This window comes from Talpa europaea, assembly GCF_964194135.1.
Source record: "Talpa europaea genome assembly, chromosome: 6".
Classification (NCBI taxonomy): Eukaryota; Metazoa; Chordata; class Mammalia; order Eulipotyphla; family Talpidae; genus Talpa; species Talpa europaea.
In genome coordinates, this window is record NC_140072.1 from 3,969,842 (window position 1) to 3,993,538 (window position 23,697).

At 55.8% G+C, this 23,697-nt stretch overlaps 1 protein-coding gene across 5 annotated transcripts in view; it reads left to right on the forward strand.

The window, feature by feature from the left end:
• The window catches only part of LPIN1 (lipin 1), a gene marked incomplete at both ends in the record, with an annotated part of 78,700 nt that overhangs the window by 45,177 nt on the left and 9,826 nt on the right, over nucleotides 1-23,697 (forward strand). For 2 of the 5 annotated variants that reach the window (XM_084235510.1, XM_084235511.1), the window contains 11 exons: nucleotides 889-1,196; nucleotides 2,494-2,619; nucleotides 4,577-4,684; nucleotides 7,808-7,946; nucleotides 10,015-10,330; nucleotides 11,332-11,425; nucleotides 12,044-12,234; nucleotides 14,041-14,134; nucleotides 14,854-14,923; nucleotides 17,975-18,067; nucleotides 20,685-20,764. In XM_084235510.1, coding sequence (XP_084091636.1) covers nucleotides 889-1,196; nucleotides 2,494-2,619; nucleotides 4,577-4,684; nucleotides 7,808-7,946; nucleotides 10,015-10,330; nucleotides 11,332-11,425; nucleotides 12,044-12,234; nucleotides 14,041-14,134; nucleotides 14,854-14,923; nucleotides 17,975-18,067; nucleotides 20,685-20,764 — 1,619 coding nt within the window. Of the gene's footprint in view, nucleotides 1-888; nucleotides 1,197-2,493; nucleotides 2,620-4,576; nucleotides 4,685-7,807; nucleotides 7,947-10,014; nucleotides 10,331-11,331; nucleotides 11,426-12,043; nucleotides 12,235-14,040; nucleotides 14,135-14,853; nucleotides 14,924-17,762; nucleotides 17,841-17,974; nucleotides 18,068-20,684; nucleotides 20,765-23,697 lie in introns of all 5 variants that reach the window. The other 3 variants (XM_084235513.1, XM_084235514.1, XM_084235512.1) reach the window with 3 other exon arrangements.

Genomic DNA, 23,697 nt, shown 5'->3' on the forward strand with positions numbered 1-23,697 from the left:
GTTTGAACTTGGAGCAGAGGTTACCCGGGACGCACAACGGAGGTCTGTGTGGACACGAACCTCGGGGGCCTGCTGAACAGAGGGGCTATTCTCTGCGGACCTGTGACCACGCAGGCCTCAGCGCCCCTCCCGCTTCAGTGTGCTGGGCCTGGTGTCCAAAGCACAAATTATACTGGAGCTTTGGACCTCAGGTGGCTGCTTGTTGTAATGTTTACTTAGTGAGTGACCGAGTGACTTTAATTTTTTTATTGTTTTTAAATTTTTAACAGCTCTATTAAGATATAATTCTTACAGCATATAATTCACTCAAGTGTATGGTTCAAGGGGCTTTAGTATTTTCACGAGTTATATGCAACCGTCACTACAGTCAGTTTTAGAATCTTTTCATAAAACTGTGCCCTTTGGTTGTATCCCCCCACCCCTCCCTCCCTCTCTCCTGCCCCAAGCAACAGCTCATTTACTTCATGTTTCTCTGAATGGAACCTTGTGGTCCTTTGGGCCCGACTTTCCTTTATTCAGCGTACTGTTTCCTAACGGTGTCAGCACTGCCCCCCTCTCTGGGGCTGAATATGGACGCATGCTCCCTGTGCTCCACACTTAGCTCTCCCCATTCTGTGTTGATGGGCACATATGTGAGTTTGTCCTGCCTTTTGACCTATTGAACATTTGTGTGCAAGTTTTTGTCTGTCCGGGTCCAGACCCAGGAGCCGAATTGCTGGGTCACCCAGTGGTTGCCTGACAGCTGTCAGGACCCGCGACACCGTTAATTCACATCCCCACCAACCCTGGTGGAGAGCTCTGATGGGTCATCCTCCTGGGCATGTGCCATCTGACCGTGTGATGCCAACGTCACTACATTCGTGTTTGAAACTATTTTCTGACCTTCAGGAAGTGATCCCCATACACCTGGCCACCTCCCCTATCCTGTCCGAGGGAGCCTCTCTCATGGAGTGCCAGCTAAAAAGGAACACGGTGGATCGTGCGAGGAGCCTGGACTCCAACACGTCTGTGCAGGCGCTGACGCCCAGTGAGACCTCTTCAAGCAGCTCTGTCGTGAAGAAGAGAAGAAAAAGGAGGAGAAAGTCCCAGCTGGACAGCCTGAAAAGAGACGACACTGTGAACACATCGGAAGATGAAGACGTGTTTCCCATAGAGATGAGCTCCGATGAGGAGGCAGACCCGCTGGACGGCAGTAGGTGTGTGTGGAAGGGGGCGGCCCGTCCCTCCCGGAGTGCGGCCAATTAGTTTATGCAGACGAGTCCTACAGACCCCCTACCCCACCCAACACCTTGTATTAATCATTCTTCTGTGAATGCATTTTATACTAGATTTTGGAATCACACAGCCCCTATCTGAAAGGAGTGTCAGGATTTAACGTAGCGTGTAACTCAGAGACATTTGGTAAGGCCAGGCATCCTGGCTCCCAACTTTAGCAGAGCAGAACTGAGAAATAGGAACTGAGCAAACCAATTGTTCCTGCACGAAACTGGGTTTGTTTAGTTGGGGGCTGATGGGTGGCAGGCTTTGGGTGTCAGGGTGGCCGGAGAACAGGACCTTTCCTTTTCTGTTTTGGTTAGGCCCGGAGTGGACATGGGTCATGCTTATCTTTGCTTTCATCGGCGTGGCGAAACTCTGTTTTTATGTATTACTCTTGGTGAAAAGCGACAGCTTTGAAAGACAAAACTCATTTGTCAAAAGCGTTTGATGTTTCAGATAATTATAGAACTCAGTGTCCTGAGGATTGTTTCTGTATCTCTTTACCATGGAGAAGGGCCTGGCGCGTCTGTCGTGTCCCCTGTTCATTGTTGAGAACAGAACGGTTTTTTCCTGGCAGAGCAGCAGGGTGTGGGTCCCCAGCCCCCAGACCAGGGGTCCCTGGGAGTGGTTCTGGGGCTAGGTCGCCTTGCTGCCTGACTTTTGATTCCAGGGCTTAGCAATGGCTGTTTCAGCAACATGAGAAAGGCCTGCGGAGGCTCCCCAGCCTGTGTGAGATAGCGCGGCCTGTTGTGATGTTACAGCGTGACAGATATGTAATGAGAATGAAATGTGCGAGCTTCCATTGTCCACCTGAGACGGGCAGTTTCTCAGTCATTTTGTAATCATAGGATACATCTGTATTTGGTTGATATTTATTTATTCTGCCAGATGAACTATGATCTGTGCACACTTAGTTACTGAGCGGCTCCTGCGTCGGCAGTGAGTGCTGTCACCCCCGCGGCCGGTTCCGTGAGGTGGACTTTGGGAGGCGCCATGACGCCAGCAGGTGTCGGAGTCCATCATGATCACGTCGAGGATCCATCCCCGGCAGGGCACATAGACGCGCGCCTGTGTGTTGCCTTATCTCACGTTTTTTCTGTCCGTTGCCTGGAATGAGTCTTGGTTTAAAAAGAGAAGATCCGTGAGGTGCTCAGAGATACTCAGCAAAACAGAAACTGCCTTTGTTCTTGTTCTGGTTCTAATCATTCGTTGACTTTCGTCTTTTTCCCCCTGCAGAACCCTCCCTAGTGATAGCCCTCCATTCCAAGACGAAGTTCCTAAGGAAGACCTGCCCCCACTGCGCACCTACTCCCAGTCGGCCTCTTACCCTAATTCCGATAGAGAGTGGACGCCCAACACCAGGTGAGCCCCCCGGTGTGTCCGCGCCCCCCCCCAGCGGCCCCACACCAGTCCTAGCAAGCGTGGTTAATAAAGTAGTGAATTATAAATTCAGAATGAGAATCTTAGGATCAGAAAAGATGCAGTTTAGAGTAGGTGGTTCAGCTCAGGGTGCAACACCACGGCCACCGTGACCTGCTCCTTACGCATAATTGAGCTGCAGCCCTGGGTCCCCGAGCAGGTGTTGACCGCTTGTTCAGCGACGTCCACTCGTGGTCAATGGGACACGTGGGCTCAGCCTTCCTGGACTCTTAGCACCAAAGAGCGGTGGCTGCAGGGGCCCTGAGTCATTCCGCTGTTAGAGTGAGCCCTATTTGCCAGGTTTAATTTGTTCTGCTGAGTTCTAGAATATTCCTTTATTTCCTGAAATGAACAAGTTGCCCCATCACAAACCAGAGGTGCTCCGGTGCGGACTGCCATCCCGAAGAGGCCAGAGACCTCAGTCAGCGAGGCAGAGCGGCTCTTAGGAACCTGGGGAGGGGACAGCCCAAACCCTGCCATCCGCGCCGGGGCCCTTATCACCCCGATTGAGCCAGTGACTTTGGGCCACAAAAGATTGTAGACATCATTGTCTGTGGCCTCTAATGGGGTCAACCCTGAAGCAGATGGTCTAGTCACAGCACTAAAATTTCAAGGAGGAGGGAGGGCTACTAGGAAGAAATGTCTCACAATGCCCCCAGGGGTGTGGCGGCAGGACAGGGGTTGGGGATCAGCCATCCAGCTGGCAGCGACACTGGGGTATTCCTAGGCTGAAAGCGTTCCGTTTTCTTGTGGCTTAAGAGGGGTGTGTGAGAAACTCCAGCAGCCCCGGCAGGTGCAGCCAAGACTTCCTCCCCAAAGCCAGTCTCAGGCAAATGCCTCCCCCTGCCGCCTGCCCCCATTCAGAGCCAGCGCAGTTTGCTGTGTGCACCAAAACTGGGGCTGGAGAAAAAGATTTGTCACCTTTCCTGGCTTCACCGTGACACAGCAGCTTAGTCAGGCAGGGGTCCTCTTCTCCAGGTGTGTCTTGTCCATGCCAGGAAGTTTAACAATTTCTCTTAGTCATACTCAGAAAATGAACGGATAACATAAATTGTAATGATCCATTTGACCCAGTATATCCCAAATATTAGCCTTTCAACGAGTCGTCAGGTAGAAAAGTTGAGGTAGTTAGTGTTTTCAGGCTGATTTGCCAGGTGCTGACAGAGCCCCTCAGGGGTGAGTCATGGGCAGGGTCCAGAGCCCATGCGCTGTCCTGGTGGACACTGGACACTGTCCTGGTGGACACTGTAGACCTTTCTGGAGCCTCAGAGTCCTCTCCCTATGAGGTCTGTGGAGATAAACCCCACGGAGGGAAAAGTATTTTGGGAGGAAAACTATGTGGCCTAATGAGAAACCACTAATGGGCTAAAAAAAAAAAAAAAAATCTGTTTAAACATTACACATGAATTTTGAGGGCTTAAAATAAACATTTTTAAGTGTTAGAATTCTTTCACACTTTGCTCTATGAACCCAGAATTCTGACTGTGTCAGATAATGTGGATCTGACCACCGTCAACTGCAAATACAACTTAGGATAAATAGATACATTTCCATACCGGGAATTGTGTATTTTTTCCAAAGACAGTTGACAGCTCGGCTCTTTGGAGCATGTAGTTTGATCAGGCGCTACATTCTGACCAGAGAAAAACGTCTTTTATGGGCACATGGATGAAAGAGAAAGTGAAACGGGTCTTTTGGCAATTTCCTGTTTTTGTGGTTCAGAAAATTGATGTTGATTTCAACATACAGACCTCAGACCTCAGCCTTTGTTAGATACCCAAGTGCGTTCCCTTTCTTACAGATATTATTGTTAAGAGTAGTCAAATAATGCGTATGGTTTCCGTTTCACCTCATTGACGTGATTGTTTTTCTCTCTCTCTCAATGTCTCCCCGTCTCCAGTAGCCCGATAGATTGCAAAAGGACGCCCCCTCATCTTGCGGTTGCGGTAGAGGGAGGCCTTTCTAGCTCTTGTCCTCCGCAGCCCTCCCACTTCCTTGCTTTGGAAAGGTAGAAAAGGCGGTCCCTCCCCCGCTTGGGTGTCCTCCAGAATGAACCTCTCGCTCTAACACCCACAAATCGAACTTAACATTAATCGAGCTAATTCTGTGGAAAATTTGTATGACGAGATGAAGTGGGAAGATTTGATCTAACGCTTACAAATCTTTCACTCACTAACCAAATTACTTATGAAGACAATGCACATAAATAATTCTTTTCCTTTCATTTAAAGCTTTTGCAGAATAGAATTTTTTTAAGCACTAGATTTGACTCTGATGGCTCAGCCCAAAATTCTTCCTAATGCTGTGGCGAGCTTTCAGGAGTAGAGTCATGGAGTAAAAATCGGGCGTGTGATCATTCGCTTTATTTCTTGGGTTGTTCAACAAGTAAGCTTGCAAGCTGTCTTCTAGGTGTTAATGCTGTTTAACCCGCCCGTCAGACTCGGGATATGGCGCTGGTTTTCCATAATGGTCTAGAGCAGGTGTCTGGAGAGGTAGGTGCAGGGGCGGGGTCGGGGGCTGTGTCTTCATTTGAGGCCAGGGTCTTAGGTGCCTCCTAAGAAGCCCTCGGTGTGGCCCTCATTCTCCTTTGCCTGCCTATGCACTTGCCTGGCTCACCTTATAAAGCTCAGCAAGTGGGATGGTGATGAATTTCCACATGGGGGACTTTTTCACTCAAGAGCTGAATCTCGGGTGCTCGTCATGCAGGGGAGACGCCGTCTTAAAATGAGGTAGACTGAGTCACGCGGGGTCAGGGCTGATTTGACTGGAAACTGAAGACTGTTCCGTGGCTCACAGGGGTGATCAGGCAAAGACCCTGATCAGGCGAGCTTGTACGCTTACTTTTTGAACAACCCACAATGCTGGCTGCTCGGGAGACTGGAATCCTCTTTCTCATCAGTCACCCGCTGTGTTGGGGGCCCCCACCCTTGTGACCGAAGTGTCCTCCTGGGGAGGCTGGCTGGCCTTCACGCCAGCGGTTCTGCTCGTGGGTGTGAAGGTGAGAGGTGGGCCCCGCGTGGACCCTCCGCACGGGCGTGGTCCCGGAGAACTTGGCTTGGTACACCCGAGGGTCTCTCTGGAAACCGGTGGGCGTTTCGTCCTCCCAGGGCCGGCGCCGGCACACGCAGCCAGCCGCAGCCCTGGCCCGCTGCTGGCTGTTCTGGTCGCGTTCTGTGGGAGCGCAGTGAGTTTGCATCCAGACCCCAAGGGCCGTGTTCACGCTGCACGAGAGTTTTGTTCAATGTCGTTTCGTTCAATGTTGTTTCTCTATCACGCTGAAGAGAAGGAAGCAAACCTGGCTGGCTTTGAAACAAAGGATATTATTTGAGGAGCTGGTTTCATAATAAGTCGTTTTGCTTAAACTCATGTTTTTGGAGACTCCGTCTGACTGACGAGTGGGGATTTCACGCACGTCTGCAGAACTGAGGGCGATGAGACAGCGCGGACCCACAGGCCTGGAATATTTGCCATCGGCAGAAACGTTTGCTGCCACCTGCTCTCCAGCAAGCCTGACCACAGGACTTTCCCTAGGATGGGAAAATGGATGAGGACGAGGCAGCTTGGGGTCCCCAGGAATGCGTGGCAAGGCGTATCGTGCACCTGTGTGAGGCATGTAGCGGTGGCGTGAGCTGTCGAGGCCATCAGGAGGGACGTGCTCCCCATGGCTGGAGGGGGTGGACTCCAGTCACATCGGGGCCCTCTCGGGAGACCAGGTGCCCCTTCGCACGTGTCCCTGATGTGAGCGTGTAACCGGGGGGCTCCTTCAGTGCCTGGAATAGCGTTGGCCCTTGGAGAACAGCCTGGTTTCAGAAGGACAGGAAGTGAGAGAGGAAGGCGACGAACAGGCTGCCCAGCACTCAGGTCTACCCGGTGTTCACCCTCCGGGACTCCTTCCCAAGGGCTAGAGGGGTGGCGTGTGCTCTGTGTACGTGCACGTGTGTGTATGTGTGTGTGTATATGTGAATGCGTGCATGTATGAGTGTGTGGGCATGTGTGAGTGTGTGTGAGTGTGAGCGTGAGTGTGTGTGAGGTGCACCATCTGTGCTCTCTGCTGTCTTAGTCCCTTCCCTCCACAGACAGCCTCACGCACACTGGAGGCCGGGCCATGGGCAACGAGGAGACAGAACCAGCCTGTGTGCACCTGGGTGTGAGTGTTTAGTCCACGGGGTTCGACCCAAGAGACCAGGGTCCACTTAGCCCGAAAGGCCCCTACTTGACATGAGCTCTGTTCACCCAGGAGGCTCCTGGTTCTGCCGCCCTGTGGGTGAGAAGCCGTGAGGCTGAGAGGGGGCGCGAGAGGAACACGGGGGAGCTGGCTTTCCCGCTGCGGTTGAAAGCTGCCCGTTCTTTAGAGGAAGCGATGCAGGAAGGAGAACAGACTCGGTGGCGTCTTTCTCTGCTCCTGTGTGTGGGATGCCGTGGGCGTCTCGGGAGAAGGGGGCTGCTCCCCCCGGTTACGATGGCCGGACACGAGACTGTGGAGATCTCATCCTCATGACGAGGACACAAGTCCCAGCCCCTCATGAGCTGACCTGAGAGTGAAACGCACAACGTGTTGTTCCAGGAGGAACCTCAGCAGATGGGGGACGCTCTGAAGTATTCCTGGAAAATAGAATAGTCTCTAGAAACCTCGATTCGGAGGCTCCTGCCCCACGGCGAGTTTGCTGTGGAGACCCAGCGTGCGCGGTCACGTTGGCTGTGATGCAGTTTCCCCATCTTTAAAGCCAGAGTCACACATACTCTATAGGCTGTGGCTGCTAGAGATTGTCGCTACGGTGGGCGCGTGGCAGCGGCAGCCTCTGTGGAGAGACCTGAAGGGCCAGAGCTCCGGTGCGGGGATGGACGGGCTTTCCTGCCTGCCGCCGCCTCTGGCTCTCATCTTCCCGGTACTTCGCGTCGCCTCTGCTGGCTTGCAGTTGGAACAGGCTGGGCCAGGGCTGCCCCTGCCCCCTGGGCTGTGTGCTCTGCCCCCTGGTGGCCCCGGCTGGGCTGTGCCCCAAGGTCGCGTTCTCAAGGGAATACAGTTTGGGTGAATTCTCTGGGCTATCTGAGCCATAGAATTGTGGGCTGAAAACATGACAAAGAAAAGTTTCTTTTTTCTACCTTGGTCATGCATTTGTGTTTTCTCTAGTCCTTCAGGTTCCCGACCTTCAACACCTAAAAGCGATTCAGAGTTGGTCAGTAAGTCCATGGACAGACCGAAGAACAATCTAGAAATGCTCTGGCTCTGGGGAGAATTGCCACAAGCTGCAAAGGTCAGTTTCCCCTCGGTTCTGTCCTGCCCTGAAGGTTTCGAGTCTAACCACGGAACACAGGACCAGGACCTGCAGGCAACTGAGTATATTAGGGTTCACCCCAAAACACAGTCGCTTTTTCAGCACCAGCAATATGATAAAGAGGTTTCATTTGAAGCCATCAGGGACTGCTCTGACATTGGGACCTACGTGACTAACGCAAACCAAATTTTACAATGTTTGCTTTCTGCACATGTATCCTGGTGTCCTGCGGTTACTGTAAACACAAGTATCTCCCACCTCTCAATTCTGCAAGCGTGATGTGACGAGGGAGAAGGCGCAGGAAGAGTGGTTTGGGGGCTGGAAGCTGGGCCAGTTGATAAGAAGTCCCAGTGAGTTGTGAGAGCTGCAGTGTACGTGCTCGTGTGTGTGTGATCGCCCGTGTGTGTGCACGTGTGTGTGCATGTGTGTGAGTGTGAGAGAGAGACAGAGAGATAAAGGTTCTTGGGAGGGCACTGGCAGGAGGGAAGGCGGGTGGAGCAGAAACGGAAGATTTGGATCTAACCAGTAACCAAAGTCAGGGAATTTTAAGGCTTTGATGTTTGTCACGTACTATTTTTGGACCCTCCTTGTTGGTGGGATTTCATCCTGTTGGGATTTCCAGGAGAATTAGAAAAGCAGCTGCAGTGTGGAGAGAATGAGGGGCCTGGGAGGCACCTCCTGGGGTCCCCGCCCCCCGTCAGCAGTGACCCCTGAGCCTCGTGTCTCCTGTACGATGGGAGGAAGCCATCGCCATGACGTGTGTGGCGTGTCTGGGGCTGGTTGGACCCTCTAACGATTTGATTCCTTTCTCCGACCGTGCCTCGTCCATACGTGGCCTCGGCTCCCTTGTCTGGGGGTGCTCGTGGGGGAATATTGCGGGGATAACAGTGGCTTCCTGAAACATGCACCGGACTCGGTCTTGTCTTTCAAGACATTTTGTTTCACGTTCCGATGAATGACACGGCTGTTTTGTAAGCGTAACCGAAAGGGCGCTCTGCCTGTGCGCCCCTGGAAAGGTTGTCTGGGGGAGGATGAGGCGTGGAGACGGCGTGGACACTCCTCTTAGACTCAAGATGGGCGGCTCTTTGGGGAGCAGGTCTGTTGAGGTGAAAGGGCTGAGGTTACGTTGGTTCTCATGGAAAACGCGGTATTTCTGCCCAAAGCCCGGGTGCCGACCTCGCCCGCTGTCTCCCCGAACTCGTGTCTGTGTCACTGGAAAAATGGCACGAACGTGCCAGCCCGTCCCTCCCACTGACCACAGACTCACCAGCTGTTTCCATGTGTGGTAGGAGCCCCGACATCAGAGTCAGAAACGACACCCCTTTCTTTCCCTTCTTGCTCACCCTCTAATTATATCTCGCTTCTCGTTGGAGAAATATTTTCCATACCCGGAGACTTTTTGGAGAGGTTGACTCGGCGATGTTCGTGCCCCTCTCCGAGACCCAGCCACAAGCCTCCACTTACGCACGTTTGGGGGCAGACCGTGTCGAGATAGATCACACGAGCACGTGTGAACGTGCTGCACACCACGAACGCGTCCATGCCACTTGCCCCCAGACCAGGCTGCAGAACCCGCTGGCAACTCAGGGGTCTCCCTCATGCCCACTTTGCAGCCCCTGCTCAAGCCGCCCCCTATGGGGATAAGCAGGATCCCGACTCGCAGCAGAGAATGGAGGTGCAGGATTTATCGTGTTGCTGTGGGAACTGTAGCTTATTTATTCTCGTTACTGCCAACTTCCCGTGGCGTGGATATACGCCCCGGTCTCCTGGTGGACGCAGGGCCACGTCCGCTTGGTGGGCATCACTCATCTCACTGCCACGTCTATGCCCACAACTGTCGTTGTTTTATATGGAAGCTCATTGGCTTTGGAGCTGATATTTCTGATTTCCGGATCTCCTGGCAGAAAATCACCAGGCGAGCCCTGGGCCGCCAGCCTCTCCCTGCACAGTGTGCGGACAGCTCCCCGCAGAGGTTGCAATGACAGATCTCCCTGTTTAATCCCCTTCTTCTGTTTGCAGAGCCCTGAACTTCTCTCTCTCTCTCTCTGTCCCTGCCATGTAGTCGTCTCCACACAAGATGAAAGAGGACAGCCCGTTGAGCAGTAGGAAAATCTACGACAAGATACACTTTCAGGCCATTCACAGTGAATCTTCCGACACGTTCAGTGACCAGTCGCCGACACCGGCGGGGGCGCCCTCTGAGCAGGTGCTGTTCGAGCAGAGCAAGCCCGAGACAGAGATGCAGTTCGTGAATGAAGACGACATGGAGGCCCTCGGGGCCGCGGCCCCGCCTCTGCCTGCGACGGAGGAGCCCAAGTCCCTCTCTGCCGGCGTGGCCCCGGCAGCGGGCAAGATGGATTCGCCTTCCAGGAAAAAAGGTTTGAGGCTGGGGTTTCCTGGCTCTTCCTGTGCAGGCCTGTGGGTCTGCCCAGCACGTTCCTTCCTTGGGAAGTTCAGAAGTATCAGGGCGGAAGCTGAAGCGTAATGTTGCTCACCTGTCCCTGTCCTTCGCTGGTAGCTTAGTCGTTGGAATCTGGTCGTTTACCTGGGGAGCAGGGGATGAGCCCCTTCTTTGATAGACAGGGGCGCTGCATGGATTAAAAGCTTGTCTGCATCTGGGGCCCATCCGAAGTGAATTTTAGGAAGTCGATTATTACGTCCTTGGCTCCTCCCCTGGCTGCTAAGCGCGCCCCGGGGCCGCTGATCCTGGTGTCCTCGGGCATTGCCTCATTTGGGTTCTCATCCCCTTTAGCCCCTTGCAAATGACCACTTGCTTGTTTCACTGATGCCCATTCAGAATGCGCATCCCTATGAGAACACAGGTCTTCTGGGTCGGTCTGCCTTTGTTCCTGGGGCGGACAGCGGCCGCACCCAGAAGGTGCTCCTTTGCTGCTCCCCTGGCCACGCGTCAGGAGCCACGGTGTCGGGCTGAATCCGATAGCCGCCCAGCCCGGGCCGTGCCTTGATTCCTCTGACCAGTGATGGGGTTCTCTGCCGGCGGGAACGGGAGGTCCTCAGTCCTGGGTGCCATGACTGGTGGGCCCCAGCCCGGATACCGGCCCCGAGCATGGGCGGGCAGGCACTTACTGGATGCTGTTACAGTTTAATAATAAAATGGTGGTGCTTCACGATACTGGCCTTGGCAGGCTTCAAGCACTTCCTGGGCGGGGTGGCGAGTGCGGGCCTCAGGCAGCCCAGCCGGCCGTGGCAGCCTCTGCGCGGTGCCTGGCGCTGACTCGTCTGTGCTTTTGGGCCAGTTTGGGCGCCTTTGTGGGAATCTGGGCCCTGTGCCTTGATTGATGCTCGCCGTGGAGCTGTCCTCCCGTCCAGAGGTGGTTTCTGGAGGGACGTGCTGTGACTAGACCCTTTGCTCCTCCAGACAAGCGGAGCAGACACCTCGGTGCCGATGGCGTCTACCTGGACGACCTCACCGACATGGATCCGGAAGTGGCTGCTCTGTACTTCCCCAAGAAGTAAAGTTTACTCCTAGTCCTCATCTCGTTTTCTGCCCTCTGACGACTCCTTGTGAGCCTGTTTTCCCTTCTATCTGACTGGAAAGTGTGTAAAAGGCAGCAGCGGAATTTGCACACTTGCGGTGAGAAGCAGCCAGTGGGCACAGCGGGCCGGTGTCCTGGCGTGTCTGGCTTCCACCTCTGAGCAGGGCAGGCCGTGGCTGTGTTGGGGGTCAGTGACCCACAACCCTGTAAATGGAGGTGGGTTGGGGGGGCTGCTGCACAGCCCGCTCGCTCCCTAGGAGCTTGCACAGCCCTGGGGACCCGCTTCACACTCCTGGGGTTTGCAGGGCGGGCCAGCCCTTCAGAGGGTGACAGCACAGAGCCGGCCGTGGGCCCCTGGCCTGGTGCTGGCCGCCGGGTTCACCGCACACGGGCCTGGGCAGGGAGGCTCACGGGAGTCGTTTTCTCTCCTAATTCATGGCACTTCTCTGTCTTGGTCCTGGCGCTTGAGGACATCTGGCCACCCAGGGAGCGCCTGGTGCCTCTGAGGGGCAGCCCAGGGCCGCCGTCCCCGTGTTCTGTGCGAGCCCAGGTGAGGGGCGTCCTCAGAGCATCTTCTCCCCTCCCTCCTTCCAGCGGAGACCCCTCCGGCGCCGCCAAGCACACCAGCGACAGCGGGCCCCGGTCAGCCAACCAGTCTCCGCAGTCCGTGGGCAGTTCCGGCATCGACAGTGGCGTGGAGAGCACCGCGGACGGCGTGAGGGACCTGCCGTCCATCGCCATCTCCCTCTGCGGGGGGCTCAGTGACAACAGGGAGATCACCAAAGGTACCTGCCAACCGCAGGGGCTCGGGCCGCGCTGCCCTCTCGTGGCCACTGTCAGGAGGCCGCCTGCGCGGCCGAGGGCCCCCCCGGGGGTTCCTGTGGTTAATGAGCGTCCGGGACTTCTTGCCTCGCGTGGCCCAATGTTGCTGGCTTCAGGCACAGCAAGGTCCCGGGCCTGGTCTTCAGGTATCTGCTGAGCCAGGTGCTGTCCTGCCCCGCACCAGCCCTGCCCCTGGCGGGAACGCCGCCACAGGGACGCGCAGTGGGGGCTGGTGCCGTGAGACTGGGGGCCTGGGCAGAGGGAGGGGCTTGTGAGGTTGTCTGAGCCCTTCCCGGCGGGCCCGGAGGGCGCTCTGGGCAGGCTCTCAGGATGTTAGTTCACAGAGCACAGTACCTCAGCAGCGAAGTTACCCCCTGACCCCCAGCTGTCACCGACTGGCGACTTCTGTGGCCGTCCTGGCAGCCCGGCGCGTCCTCTTCCACTCTTGTGCCCACTGTCTCCTTTTGTCCACCCCATGGTCTGCGTGGCTCGAGGGGAAGGGGAGGCTGTGTGCTTCTCCCTGCCTCTCCCGCCTGCATGCGTCCCTGTCCCGGCTCCCTCCGGCAGTGCCTGTGAGGCTTGGTGAGTTTCTTCTCACACAGAGACCAGGGGCCCACAGTTCTGTGCCTGAACCAGCCAGTCCTTCACTCATGGTCAAGGGAAGCAAGGTTGTCTTGCGGATCTGGCCGATTAGTCTCTTCCAGGAAGTCTTCCTAGATTGCCCTGACCCATTGTATTTCTGAAACTCCGACATCAACCCCTCCGAGGCCCTGAAGGGTGACCAGTTAGAGGCACAAGGAGCCCGGGGTCATTTCAACTGGTGGGGAAGTTGGGGGGTTGTGGCCTGTTGGGCGCAGGGTTTACTGTTCTGAGAGTCAGCTGCTGGGACATGCAGGTAGGCCTGGCGCCAAGGCCGGGGCCCCTGAGGCAGGTATCTAGTGGCCTGAGTCAGACTCCAGACTACAAATTGAGGCTGGTCTGGGTTGGCATCATGACAGAGGGGCTGGTACCCCCGCAGGGGAGCCACCTGCAGTGTCCAGTGTCGGCTGGCTCCTGGCTCCATGCCAGGTCACTGAGCCACCCCCAGGGAAGCAGTGGGTGTGGACTAGGACCTGGAGGCTGTGCTGCCCTGGTCAGGGTTCAAGGTCCTGCGTAGCTGAACAGGGGATGTTGCGGGGAAGCCGGGACCTCAGGTGGCGCCATCACAGACGCCAGGGTTTAGGGCTGTGGTCCAGACCCCTGACCCCAAGCCCTTCCCGCTGCTCTGAGCGAGGGAGGCCGGCAGCCGTGCTCAGCGTGTGTGCAGGTGGCTGAGCAGGGGCCCAGCCACCGATAGGGACCCTTTCCAATCCCGACCTGGTCCCTCTTTACCGCCACCAAGGAAGCGGGCCCAGTGGCGCCTGTCAGACGGGGACGGGAGGCCTGGGGAGGGTAATCTCATCCCCGGGGTCACAGAAGAGACCAAGGTGGCCCAGCCTCCCTTTCATCTGCTCCTGAGGGGTCCGTGTGCTGTGTTCTTCACACGTCTGTCTGGCCGGGTGACTGAGGGTTCGCTTGACCCCTGTGCCCAGCCCACCCCAGCCCCCTCACTTCCCCACAGACGCTGCCCCCCAAGCACACAGAAGCCCCCTTTACAAACCCACCTTAAAGGCTTGTGCACGCCCTTGGGGTGCGTCCATGCTCAGGAGCGCTTATGAGTGTGCGAGTGATCACCTGCCTGGCCTCTGACCCCGAGTTTCCTCTGTCCCCGCCCGCGATGGCTTCCCCAGATGCCTTCTCGGAGCAAGCTGTGTCCTATCAGCAGTTCGTGGACAACCCGGCCCTCATCGACGACCCCAACCTGGTGGTGAAGATCGGGAATAAGTAAGTTGCTCCAGGAAGGCCTCGGCCCTACTTCATGACGCCGTTTCAGAGCTCAGGCTTGGGGAGGCTCGGAGCAGCTCAGGCTGGTTATGGGAGCCCTTGTCGGCTTGCTCCTGGCGAAATACATGCTGCTGTGTAGTTGGCAGGTGGATGACGCATCTCTTGTGGCTTTGGGGACCGTCTGTGCTGGACCCAGCTCTGAGCAGCGGAGCACGGGGTCTGTGTGGGCCGACTGAGGCTGCATTCCTGCCGCCTGCATGTTGCCATTAAACGTGTTACTTCAGAAAAGAAAGCGGCTGGGCTGGGCGTCTGCCCTTTGAAAGCGGCACTGTCTGAAGTGGGGGAAGTGGGTGCAGGTGTTTTGCTAGAATGTTGACAGTCTCTTCTGCCCCAGGGGCAGGTGTGGGTGTTTCCATGTTACCCGGGCAGCTAGGAAGCCCCAGGCAGGGATGCACGAGCAGAATGGGGCTTGCTGCCCAGCTGGGGCCCGGCCGCAGGGCAGGTTCATGCCACCGCCCCCACACTGCTTGATTCCTCAGTGTGACCCTGGAGGATCTGGGAGGCACTGCAAGGGCAGGGCCTGCCGAGGAGGGCCGGGGGTGTAGGCCACAGGGGCGAGCTCTTGGGGGAGTCCCCTGGAATTCTAGAGTTCTCCGTGCCTCTCGTGACATTAGAAAGGTTTCCAGTCTCTTTGACGCCTTTTCCTTGTTTGGTGTTAGGTATTATAACTGGACAACAGCGGCGCCTCTGCTCCTGGCCATGCAGGCCTTCCAGAAACCTTTGCCAAAGGTGAGCGTTAACATGAGAAAGAAGGGGCCGCTGGCGGGGTGGGTGGGGTGACCGGGTGGGTGGGGTGACCGGGGGATGGGAGTCTGATTTTAGAAACCACATTAATTATGTCACTCCCCCTGGAAGGTCTGTGCTACCTCTTGCCCTGTCTTGCCCTCTGGGGGTTCTGGCGGGGGCAGGACCCAGGGGTGAGGAGCAGCAGGGCTGTGTGTGGCTGGAGCGGGCAGCGGCCCTGGTGCAGGGAGGCAGCCCCGGTGTCTGCAGCCAAGGTGCGGGCTTGGGCCCGGCTGGCCTGGAAGATGCCGTGGATGGGGCGAGTGGATGGGGGCCGCTAGGGAGGGAGGGTGAGAAGGCAGCTGCGCCCCGGCAGCCCACCGTGCCCCCAGCCTCCGTGACCAGGCATTGCGCTGGGAAAAGCACATTTTTCCTGCACCGTGTCATCTTCTGCTGGCTCAGCGCGGCTGACACTTAGCAAGTGTCCTGTGTGGTCCTGCGGGTGGGTCTGGGCATCTCGAAGCTGAGCTTCCTGAAGATCCTCTCAGCTCTCCGGCCACACTGGGTGCTCCTGGGCGTGCGTGCATGTGTGCATGTGTGTATGGGGGTGTGTGTGTGTGAGATTTGACTGTGGCTTCCTCTCTGGCCGTGCTCTAGCTGGGAGCATTCCTCGCGCACGGGCCGAGCGTGTCTCCTGTCTGGTTTTGTTCTGGCCCCAGCGGCTCCCGTGGTGTCTGAGACACCCAGGACAAATTTTTATCTTCACGCGTCTCAGCTCTTCCAAGCCAATCAGACAAAAGGCCACACGATAGGGACGTAGTGAGGGATTTGGAGTCCTCGCTTGGAAACTCGAAGCAGTCATCCTCTGCGGCAGGTGCCGGAAATCCGCAGAGGGTGTCGGTGATCTCCCACGGCTCATGGTCTTTATCTAACCCAGAAACTTTTTACACGTCGGCTCGGTCAGTCTGGCTCGGACGGCTTGGGTTTTGTCACATCTGGGCCCTGCGTCCCCATTTCCAAAATTCGGGAAAACAGGCCTCCTGGTACTTCCGTAAGCCTGTGCCCCATCCGGGTTTTCTTTGAGAGATGGGTGAGGTGTTGGGAGCCAAGCCAGCTGTTCCTCAGCAGACACTGGGTGGGTTGGGCACAGGATGAGCACGCGCGTCTTACACCGCCGGAGTTTATTCTTCCACCAAGAGTCTTGGAGGCTGATACATTGGTCGGCTTCTCCGTGACGTTCCAGGCTTTTCCCTTTATGGTCCCAGACGACTGCCCCGTGTCCTTTCCTCCTACAACCACACCCCACACAGGACGGGCAGGGCCGGCTCCTCACAGGCGCCTGGCCACACCTGGCCACACCTGGCCACAGAATCGCTGCCGAACCAGCTGCTGGCCAGACCCCGCCAGGACAGGTGGTGGCGACCCACTGAGGCCCGTGCTGTGGAGTCGAGCCCGCCTTCCTGACCGGGTCGCAGGCTGAGCCCTGCCCAGGGGATTGGATCTGTTGGCCAGAAGGAGAGGGGGTGACGTGCCCAGGAGGCCCCGGCAGGCTGTGTGGCTCCCTAGAGATCCGACCCGTCCTGGCCTGGAAGCATCACGCCTGTCACCTAGGACGTTCCCTGGGATTCTGGATTTTTCCTGCACTTGGGCTTCTCCTGCACCTTGGCGCCTGCCCAGCCCTACATGCTTTTGATTACTGTCGCTTTCACAGTTCGTGTCTTAATACGCGCCGAGGCTGTGTCCCGACTGCTCTTCTGACTATTTTGTTTTTCATGGGAAAGTTAAATCCCCTTGTGAGGCCTATTAGTTTTTTTTTTTTTTTTTTAAATTGGGATTTTGTTAGGTCTGCGGATGAAAGCAGGGACGGGGTGGTGTCATCTGTAGGGACGGTCCTGTTCACTAGGTGGGTTCAGCTGGTCAGGGATGCTTTTCAGTGGTAAAGAGAAGCGCCGTTCAGGGGGGTGGCGCAAGGGTTAAGATGCAACTGGGTTATGAAGCTGCCCGCAGCCTCTGCAGCACGAGTTCGATCCCCGGGCAGGGAGCTACCCACTGGCGCAGCAGACTCTCCTTTCTCCCCGCTGCTCCCCTCAGTGTACTTCGGTCAATCTGCCTGTTCTGCTCCCCACTCTGTCTCTGGTGAATCCTCTCACCCTCCCACCCCACACCTCTGGCCTGTGCCCCAGTTCTTGTATGTGTAAATAAATAAATCTTTAAAAAAAAAGAGAGAAGCACAATTCAGGCTGAATATGGGGGTTATTTATGTTGCCACTTACCTGCAACATATGTTTCCACTTACCTGCTTGGTGGGAAGGCGTCAGCTTGCTTTCATTACTGCCTGAGGTGTTAACTGCCTGTTATTCTGCAAACAGGGGTGGGAAGTAGGTAACACTTACCTTGGGACTGGAATCAGCCTGGAGATAGATATTTTGTTCTTTAGAAAGACTTAGAAAACTGTGACCCAGATGTAATCACCTCCCTCCTCCATCAAACGTTCATGGATTTGGGCAAGACGACGCCTTTTCTTTTTAATAGTTGAGATTTTAAATCAAATGCTTTTATCGTTCATTTTGTCAATAATTGGAAATTTATATTTACTGAAAAGATCCTGTGCGTTTTTACCTTTTGTTTAAGGTCGTTTTACCTTATACTTTATATTAATGACTTCATGTTTTATTTTATTATCATCATATTGAGAGTAACAATGTCGTTACCAGTAAGTCACTTTAATTTGAAAAGCTTTGGTCTTACTAATCACTAATGATTTTTTCAATGCTTTTTCTTTTGTTGTTGTTGTGTTTTTTTTTTTTTATTTGTTATTTGTTTCTTCTTTTGACATCTTCTTAAGTCTTCATGCATAAGTTACCTTTATGTCATTTTGGACGCCATTAGGTTTTGCTTCTCGAAAATTTTTAATTCACAAATCGTATGTTGTGTTTTCTCCGAGTTTCTTTTCTTTTGGACCTTACTTTAATTTGCACGTGTGCTTCTTTTGGTTTGAATGTGCTGAGTTGATCTTTTTTTGGTTCCATTATTTATGTTGCCATCCATTTAAAACAGGCCACTGTGGAATCTATCATGAGGGATAAGATGCCCAAAAAGGGAGGAAGATGGTGGTTTTCATGGAGGGGAAGAAATACCACAATCAAAGAGGTAAGCCTGGGGCACGGGAAGGCCCGGCACTTGTGGGCTTGGGCAGGGGCCTTGGTGTTCCTGCCCTGACGTCAGGAGGCTGTGCCCTCGGGAGCCAGCTCTGCCTTGAGCAGAACGCTGGGCGTGGGGAGGAGCCCGGCAGGCATGGCCTGCGGGGGCCAGTTGCCAGCCCTGCCCCCTGAGCATGGGCTTCTGCGCGAGTCGTGCTCATTATTTCATTCATGTGGCTCCCCTGGCTGTGTGAGGCCTTGGTTTCCATTTCCGGAAATGCTGTTTTTTTAAGATCTTGGCTGACATTTCGAGCACTTTCTATGTTTGGCTCCGTGCCGCTATGCCACCTGACTTTGTTTCCATGAGGGCTCTTCTGACCCCCATAAGGGGTCCCCAGGGGTCTGACCCCCCCATAAAGGGGTCCTTCAGGTTGTCTCTGGGCTTCCTCTTCTGCCTTGGCCCCGCACTCTACCCAGGCAGCCCCATGCGTGGCTTGTTTTCAGACCAGACATTGTTCTGGGACCAGACATTGTTCTGGGCTCTGCGCCCGTTTATCAAGCAGCCCAGTCGGCAGCCGTGGCCTTGGGGATGCGTCAGGCGCTTCCTACTCCTCCTGTCTGGAACTGAGCTCTGCTCTTCTGAGTTCCTCCTTCACTAGACCATCATCAGGAGATGAGGTCACTACCCATCCGTGACCGGAGCCTTCCATTTTCCTCAGCCCTCACATCCAATGCGTCACGGAGACCTGTCAAGTTAGCACCCTTAGTGGCTCTCAGATTTACTCATTTCTCCCCAGCTCTACACAACAAATCCAGGGTATCTGCTCCCCAGATCCTGTGTGTAGCTATTATTGCCTTTTCTTCATTCTCTAGTTACCTCGGTCTGCTTGCATACCTGTTCCCGTCATGTCACTGCCTGCTAAAAGGTGTTAGCCCTCTAGTGGGTGTGCAGGGCTGTTATGATAGTCAAGACTGATGACTTGCCCCTGATCTGCAGGACTTGTGGATCCTCCCCCATCTCACCTGGTAGCCTCACCTTCTGCCTTTCTCCTGGCTCTCTGGGCTTTAGCTCCACTGGCTGATAGTACATTCTACCCCAGGACCTTTGCATATGCTCCCTTCGCTACATGCTCTTCTTAGTGCTCCTTTATCTCTCCCCTCTTAACTAGATAGCATCTCCAAAGGCCTTGCCTGGCTGGCTGCTGTCTGTTCTGTTCGCCGGCCTGCAATTACTAGGGCAGCTCTTTGATTAGCATCTCTTTTTCTCCAGCTCCTAAGCTCCACGTGGGTCTTTAATCCCTGTGGTATCCCTGGTGCCCAGGCTGGACCCAGAGTGGGGGGGTTCAGCCCTGCTTTTGAGGGAATACTGATTACTTGGGAATGTGTATGAAGAAACTCCACAAGAGTGAAGATTGTTATAAAAGTAATGAAACCCTAGCAAGCTCCTTTTATTTCTGCTGTTAGTTCAAAGGGAAAAAGTGTGGGCTTTTGTCAAGACCCACTTGTTCTTTGACATTTTCCGTTCGTATGCCTCAGTTTTATTTCCAAGGGGTATGGACAGGTAAGCTTTCCTTTAAGAGACTTAGGACATCAGTCTGGTTCCCTTACTGGAGAGCTGATTTATCATGGGGTCTCCACATTCTCACTGTGTGAATTGAGAGGGAAGTCGGCATGAAATAAGGCTCCATTAGGAAAGTAAAATACTTTCCAAGGAAACTAACGTGTCCAGATTTCAGATACAGACGTAGGTGTAGATCCTTTGAACTAGCCTGGCAGAGAATTATTGACAGTGGTTGCTTACTTGCCTCAGTAAATAGATAAAAAATTACTGGATATTTGCGTGCTTATCAAAAGCCGGAGTATTTGAGAATGGCCTCTCCTTACCAAATGTTAGGGTGGTCTCACAATTGCACGGTTCATATCACTCATTTTCTTTATTAACATTCTACAGCGGAGAACATGAACATGCCTCCTGGCAGGACGGTCACAAACGATGAGACGTCATTGTAGATGTTTGCCTCTGTCGTCTGGTCTGGGCCGGGTGACTGACCCCGAGGTTCCCTCCCCGCCCCCCCCCCCTCAGGTGTCTGGCTTTGTTTCTGTGCCACGTGGTGACCACTGGCCTCTGCAAGGTCCTGCGACTTGGCCATGATTCCCGAACCAGAGACCTGACAGCCCAGGTCTCTTAGAGGCCCGGCGCGCTCCTTCTAGTACGTCAGAGCAGGGCTTCCTGTTAAGCGTATGCGGCATTGAAGAAGAGAGAACGCGTCCACGTTTTCCCCAAGCAAAATATGGTGTGAAAATGTTTTCAAGCATTTCTATCAGCAATTATAAGAAAATATTTTGAAAGCCCTTGGGTATCCAGGCAGCCCGGATCAGCGTCTGCGTGAGCTACAGCGATGACGAGCTTTGGTTGGCTGCCACAAACACTTACGGAAGGCAGACTTGTTTCTGTCAGATGTATTTCTCAGCTTCATTGTGTTGTCCTAAGCAGAGGAGTAACCAGGACCCGGCTCCCTGGGGCTGTGTGTCGGGGACGGGGCTCCTGCAGGCCTGGCCCAGCACAGCCCTTGGTGCAGACCCCTCCTGGGCACGCGCGCCCCTGACGCGCTCTCCTCTCCCCCCAGGAAAGTAAGCCGGAGCAGGGCTTGGCTGGGAAGAGCCACAGCACCGGGGAGCAGCCGGCGCAGCTGAGCTTGGCCACCAGGTACGCTGAGTCCTCTGGGGTGGGCTGCTGCTGTCCAGGGTCAGCGGGTGCTCAGGGGTCCCCACACAGCACAGGCCATTGACCCAGGTGGACCCGGCTTCCAGCCCTGGCTCTGTCCTTTATTCAGTGTCCTGCGCACGTTGGCATCCCCCGTCGGAGGGAAGCAGCTGCTCCCTGGGCTGCCTGCCTGGCCCGGAGCCGTCGTCAGGTAGCAGTGTGCGTGGCCGCAAGGCTGGGGCGCCTCCGGGGCTTGGTGCTCGGCGCCCTTAGCACACGGGAGGCTGCGCCATTGTGAGGGGGTCAGTGTTGTTGGGCGAGGGGCTGTGCACATGCGGGTGCGGGGACTGCAGCACACAGCCTGGGTGTGTGGCGGGCGAGCCCACCCAGGTCATGTGGCCACACTCGGCAACCTTCCATGACCACAAAGAATCACTGGAGGGCGCATGCCCGGTTCTCCCCATAGAGGCCGTGATTGTACTGACAGCCGTGAAGCAGTCGCGATAAGCAATGCCATCCCAGAGACGTGGCCCAAGTGTCTTTTCTGGAAGAGCGTGCCCTCTCTGCCATTGAAATACTTCTAAGACTTACGTTGATACGTCCCTCAGAGTTGCTGCGGGTTCCCGTGTCCTTGGCGCTGAGGATTTCGATTTGGGTGGCACGATGGGCATTAGCAGCGTCCCACCTCCAGGTTAAACTGTTGGTGCTGGATTTGAGGCAACTCTCAGGGCGATGCTGTCACCCCCAGTTACCGTGGTGACTCTGCATGTGGACCCTGTCCTCTCCTCGCGCTTGTCCTTTTCTTCCTCGGTTGACAGAACGCGGACAGGGCCCATGGCGGGACGCGAGGTCAGCTGTCTTTGTGTCCTGGAGGTCCAGTGGCCACAGCTCCTGCTTCTATGAGATCTTCCCAGGAGATTGTTGACCCATAGCAGAGACTGAGACTGGGAGCCTTCAGCTCCGGGTCTTAAACTATTTTATTTCTAGAACGCGTTAGAATAGAACCCACGTGATGGCAGGCAGGACACGGATTTCTTAGGCTCTCGGTGGAGGAGTGTGCGGGAGCAGGTGATGCCGTCTTCACCGTTGCCTCTGGATGGCTTCTGCCGTCGCTGGCTGGGGTGCCGAGGACCCCACCTCTGCTCTCCCAGCGGACCCCGGCGACTGGCTCGGAGGGGAGCCAAGGTGGCAGCTCGTGTGTCACGTTCCAGCTTCACCCTTGTCTCGGCTCATCTTCCAGGGAGGGCTCCCCGGCCTGGTGGGATACTTTCCCTCTGGGGTTGAGTTTGACTTTGAGCTTGGAAGGGAGCGGCAGGTGAGTCCATCTGCGCCCAGCCTGGGAGCGCGTGCCGTCCTCTGTCGGTGCCTGTAGACAGCTGGCAGGAGCCCTTGGGTGTTGCTGTGCATGGTGTGCTCTGGAGCCCAGGCTCTGGACAGAGGCCGCATTTCATCTGAGCAAAGGAGCAGGTGGAGGTTGCCTCCCAGGGCAGCTGGGGGAGGCTGCACAGGAGAGGCCGAGACCACCAGGGGGTCACGGCAGAGGCGCCCTTGTCTGTCCTAAGAAACTGAAGGTGGCTACACTGGCACCACCGGCTCTCCTCAGCTTCCGCAGAGGAGCCGCCCGTCCTGGCCACGAGCTGCAGACACCAGAGGTGGCCTGCGCTGGAGGCGAGAGCAGGAGGGTCAGTGCCTGCGCGCCACGGGCGGATCCTTCAGCCTGTCCGTGTCCCCTCCTGCGTCTGTGAGACGGGGCTGGGACTGCCGCCGGCTCACGGCGTGGGCTCCTGGAATCCTCACAACAGCTCACAACAGGAGCCGGGAGGAGAGCAGAGTGGTCAGGGTGGAGGCCCTGCGCTGGGGGGACACGGGCCGCCTCAAAGCCTTTAAAGTGGTCTCCGAGAGGTGACCAGACTCGGATGTCTGCCCAGTTCAGCCTGGAGCTGCCAGCTGTGGGCCTGGCAGACCTGGGCTCGCGGCTCCCCGAGGCTCGGGGTGGACTGTGATGCCACCGTCATGGGACGTGGCCCCATGGCTGATTCTCCCAATGTCCAGCAGGACCGGAGGGCGCTGGCGGGGGCAGCAGGGACACTTCTGCGCTGCTCCCTGTGTTGGGACAAGCTGGGTGTGTTGGACGCGTGCTGGATTTTCCGAATACCTGACGCTCTCCAGTGCCAAGGTTACCTGCAGCGCCTTTTCCAGTGAGATGAACTGGCTCGTTCACTGTTCTAAACGAGCCACGCCGCCCTTCTTTGCCGGAGGGACTCTTGTGGAAGGGATGGGGATTTTGAGGCGTGTCAGCCCGATGTTCTCTTTGAGAAATGCAAATCGTTGCCTTTCGCTGGCATCTCAGCTCTAGTCTCCTAATTAGAGCCACGCAGCTGAATTTAAAAAAAGCTCTTGGAGTGTTTTCCTAATTGACAGGCTTGATTGACAGACCCGTCCCTGAAGTCTCCTAATGCAGCAAACAGCTTGGCACCCTAAGCTCTTCGAGCACAGGTGGGAAACCCTGTGCGGAGACGGGTGCTCCCCTAGAGGTTCCTGGCGCCTGGTTGCATGTGCCTGCACGCGCCCCTTTCTTTGCTTTGTTGCTTCTTGCAGACGCTGTGGAGTGACCTGTGATCCCTACAGGCACAAGGGGGTACAGAATCCCCAGGTGACCGTGGGCCTGCCCCACGCCCGCCGGGACTGTGGCAGCCAACGGTGCAGCTCCCGGGCAGCCTGGTGTGTGTTTCCCTTGCCGTCCGCCGTCAAGCGTGGCGCGCTGCAAGGCCCCAGCGCGCGCGTCTCTAGAAGAGCAGATGGAAGTGGCAGCTCTCAGCCTCGCTTTCCGCGCCCACTGGCAGCGGCGCACGTCAGTCTGTTGTCACTAGAGCTCTCGTCGGTGCTGGGGTCTCGTTCCCCATCCAGACTGTCTGGTTGGAACATGAACACCCTAA